Genomic DNA, 4333 nt, shown 5'->3' with positions numbered 1-4333 from the left:
TCAACTAATGTGATTTCATTAAGTATTGAATTAGAATAGGTGAAATTGACTTTGGAAGTGGAAGAGTAACCTATCTATGAAGATCTAAGGAGAAACAAAAGAAAGACAAAAAGAATAGAAAAAGAGTTCTTCATTAGAGCTAGAGGTGATCTCTAACAGGAACACAAAGAGAAGCTTTCTAACAGGAGCTTGACAACAAGCTGAGAAGACTAGCTTGGACTGCGTTGAAGACAAGAAGTTCCACAAGAACTTGGACTGCGAGTCCCTGTAAGGAGCTGGAGTGTTGAAGACAGCAGGAACTTGGTCCTGGTCTGAGTAGAGCCCAAGTATTCATACAATGTGAAGCTTAAGGAGGCAATTCGGCAATAGACTAAAAGTCTTATTATTAAGGTTTTTGTTGAGTTTATTTTTACTAGGATTGCTGTAAATATGTTTGGTTAATTATGCATGAAATCTATTAGAAGCGTGGCAAATATTGGCAAGCTTAATAATATGGAAAGTTTTAAAAAGATAAGTTTTAAATTTAGGAAAAGACCTTTGAGAGATTTTATCTTATAAAATCTGATTTTACAAAATGATAATCTTTTCTAAATTATATAATTCTTGTATATAAAGGAGTGTTCATTATTGATACAACTCGTGAGTTTATTCGTGCAAATCTGAACAGTGCTTAAAGAGTAAGTTTTCCAAGTTCATAAGCTGTGTCATATTAGTTTCGGATTTCATGTGTAGCTTTCCAATCACATATTAGAATCAAGAGTTTGTATTGTTTTGGGTATTAGGTGAGTGATTAGCTTTTGCATACACTGTGGTAGGCTTTGGGTGTGAAGCCGAGTGTTTAGTACTCTGAGAGTGCTGTGAGGAATCTAAGTCCGGAACTTAGGTTTGGTAGGATAGGGTCCTATCGAGTAGCACGTTCAGTCAGGAACTTGTGAGAAAGGTCTGTGATTGTAATAGGTTGTAACTAGGAGTGTTACCCTATTATAGTGAAGTGTTTGGTTTTGAAATTGCTTGGAGGGTCGAGGTTTAACTTCCAGTTAGGCCCTGGAAAGTTTCCTCGTAAAATCCTATGTGCATTGCAAGTTCCTTAAATACTTTGTTTTAAATTTCCGTGAAAAGTTGCCACTAGGAACTCACTGCAATTCACCCCCCTCTTGTAGAAGTTCGTCTCAACTAACAATTGGTATCAGAGCAGGTTCTCAAGCATAACAAATAACTTTGTTGAGTAAGTTTCTAAAGAGAGATGAATTATCGAGAGAAACTTGAAGAATGGTACTCTACCCAACGTCCACCTATGTTCAATGGTAAGTTCTATACCTACTGGAAGAACAGGATGGAGATCTTCATCAAGGTTGAAAATTATCAGGTTTGGCGTGTTATTGAATCTGGTGATTTTGAGCTAACCAAAACTAATGAGAAAACGAGGTAGTTCCTAAACCTTTTTTGATTTTGATAAGAAAGATTTTCAAAAATATGAATTGGATGCTTTAGCTATAAAACTGTTCACTGTAGACTTGGATCCCATGAACACAATAGAATCATGGGATGCAAGTCTGCTAAGAAAATATGGGATCTACTTGAAGTTACTCATGAAGGTACAAACGAGGTAAAGCATTCTAAAATTGATTTGTTGATGTCTAAATATGAAAGATTTGAAATGATACCTAAGAAAACCATAGAAGAAATGTTTACTAGATATAATGATATAATCAACGAGTTGGGTTCCTTTGGTAGACACATTCCTATTGATGAACAGGCTAGAAAAGTGTTGAGAAGTCTTCTCCAAGATGAACACCGGAGATCTAAGGTGACTGCATTGCAAGAAACCAAGGACTTCACCAAGTTCAACATGGAGCAGCTGGCTGAATCTTTGATGACGCATGAACTTCACTTAGGAACTAATGCTGAAAGTTCCAAATGCAAAAGCCTGGCTTTGAAGGCACACGAAACTGATGACTCTGAAGTTGATGAAGATGAGATGGATGCTGGTTAGAAGATTCAAGAAGATACTTAGAAAGAGAAATTTTGATAGGAACAATAAATTCTCAAGTTCCAAAGAGACTACCTGTTTCAAGTGTGGCTTGAAAGAACACTTTATTAGGGACCCATTGAAGGAAAATATATTGTAAGATTCAAAGGCAAGGATCAAGGCAAGGAAACAAAGACTTACAAACCTTCTTTCTCTAAGACAGATGTAAGAAAAGCTATGATAGCGGCCTGGGGTGACTCAAAATCTGAAGAAGAAAAAGAAGAAGAACAACCTCCTGAAGAAATTGCACATCTATGTTTGATGGAAAAATAGATGAAAAGGCCAAGCTGAAGGAACTAGAGGCTGATGTATGGTTTGATTATAATCAATTAAAACATTTCTCTTAATAAAACCTAATTGACATCGTTATGGAAATTTAAGGTGAATTAATTGATTTGCATGTGGTCAAAGGTCAAAGTGATAAAGCTCTTAAAACTCACAAAGAACACAGTGAATGGATAGATAATATGACACTTGATATTCAATAGAGATTCTTTGACTTGTTTGATGATAATGTTAAATTAAAAGAAACTGTTGAAAGAATGAAACATGATAACATACTAATGAATGTGGAAATTTCTTTGTTAAAACTCAGCGGTGCCACTCCTAACTCTAAAGTTTCTCTACTAGACCAATATCCTAACTTTGAAAAATTAAAATCTGATTTGGAAGAGTTAAAATTGGATAAGGCTAAACTTGAGGGGGAACTCGAAAGAGTTAAGAAGGGCAAGCAACTGGTTAAGTACATTATACCTAACTAGATTGCTAATGCTCTAGCTAAAAGAATTGAAGGTCTAGGTTATAAGAAGAAGTTCCAGAAAGAAAAGAAGTATGTTGATCTACCGAGTAGTATTATCTGTTATTTCTGTGGTAAGATAGGGCATAAGCAAAATAAGTGCCCTAAGAAAGATAAAAGCACTCTTAAAAATGTGAATCATGTTAAACAGTTATGGGTGAAGAAACCTGACTCTATATCTGTTGTACATGAACCCAAGGAGACCTAGGTTCCTGACACTAACGTTTGATTTTCATGCAGGTTCCAATGAGAGGGAACAACATGTGGTACCTCGACAACAGTTGTTCTAAGCATATGACTGGAGATAAATCAAGATTTCTCTCACTGAACGCGTATTATGGTGGGATTGTGACTTTTGGTGATAACATGAAAGGTGAAATCATTGCTATTGGAAAAGTAGGAAGGTCAAGTTCCCATGCTATAGATAATGTATTTTTAGTCGAGGGTTTGAAACACAACTTGTTAAGTATTTCACAATTTTGTGACAAAGGTAACTCTATTAGCTTTACTTCTAATTTGTGTCGAATCATCAACAATGACACTGGGAACATTATATTAGAAGGAACTCCTAAAGGGAACAATTATATAGTGGATCTGAACGAGGTTCCAAATAGCATTTTGACTTATCTTAGTGTCATTGAGGATGATCCACTATTATGGCACAAAATACTTGGTCATACAAGTTTTTCATTACTATACAAGCTTAGATATAAAGAACTTGTGGAAGGTCTTTCATTCATCAAGTTCCTAAAAGATAAAGTGTGTCATGCATGTGTGAGAGGAAAACAGACTCGTATCTCTTTTGAATCTAAAAATATGGTAAGTACCAAAAGACCTTTGGAGCTCATTCACATGGATCTCTGTGGTCTAATGAGAATCTAAAGTAGACGTGGAAAACGATATGTTATGGTTATTGTTGATGACATCTCAAGGTATACATGGGTATTCTTTTGAAAGCAAAGATGAAACGTTTGATGAGTTTTTTGATTTTGTGAAGAAAGAATAGAGAAGAACAGGTCACCAACTAGTGCATCTAAGATCATATCACAGAACAAAATTTGAAAACTATAAGCTTGATGAAAGGGATGGAACGTAACTTCTCTACACCTAGGACTCCACAACAGAATGGAGTGGTTGAACGCAAGAATAGAAGTCTTGAGGACATGGCTAGAACAATGTTGATTTCCAGTGGATTGCCTAGAAACTTCTGGGCAGAGGCTGTTAATACAGCATGCTATATCTTGAACAGGGTCACTATTAAAGCTATCACTAACAAAACACCATATGAGCTCATCAAAGAGAGAAAGCCTAATATTTCTTACTTTAGATCTTTTTGTTGCAAGTGTTTTGTTCATAACAATGGAAAAAGAAACTTGGGAAAATTTGATGAACGTAGTGATGAGGCAGTGTTCTTAGGATATGCCTCAAATAGTAAAGGTTAGAGTCTATAATAAAAGAATAATGTGTGTGGAAGAATCTGTACATGTAATTTTTGATGAAACTGACTA

The 4333-nt window shown here is 35.6% G+C and overlaps 1 protein-coding gene across 1 annotated transcript; it reads left to right on the top strand.

Moving 5' to 3' along the window:
• Window positions 1-1243: 1243 nt before the first annotated feature.
• LOC110691287 lies at window positions 1244-3707 on the top strand. The gene is made up of 5 exons (XM_021868209.1): window positions 1244-1425; window positions 1513-1988; window positions 2807-3009; window positions 3066-3198; window positions 3316-3707. Exons 1-5 carry the CDS (start codon window positions 1244-1246, stop codon window positions 3705-3707), a joined length of 1386 nt encoding a protein of 461 aa, XP_021723901.1.
• Window positions 3708-4333: the final 626 nt, after the last annotated feature.

Source organism: Chenopodium quinoa, unplaced genomic scaffold (genome assembly GCF_001683475.1).
Source record: "Chenopodium quinoa cultivar QQ74 unplaced genomic scaffold, ASM168347v1, whole genome shotgun sequence".
Lineage (NCBI taxonomy): Eukaryota > Viridiplantae > Streptophyta > Magnoliopsida > Caryophyllales > Amaranthaceae > Chenopodium > Chenopodium quinoa.
This window is presented reverse-complemented; position numbering and strand designations above follow the sequence as displayed.

What these genes read in the sequence shown, in the direction of transcription:
- LOC110691287 (XM_021868209.1), top strand. Translation starts at nt 1,244, where the DNA reads ATGAATTATCGAGAGAAACTTGAAGAATGGTACTCTACCCAACGTCCA. An exon ending in AACCTGACTCTATATCTGTT is followed by an intron (nt 3,010 to 3,065) that starts GTACATGAACCC and finishes ATTTTCATGCAG; the next exon opens with GTTCCAATGAGAGGGAACAA. An exon ending in TTTTGGTGATAACATGAAAG is followed by an intron (nt 3,199 to 3,315) that starts GTGAAATCATTG and finishes TTTGTGACAAAG; the next exon opens with GTAACTCTATTAGCTTTACT.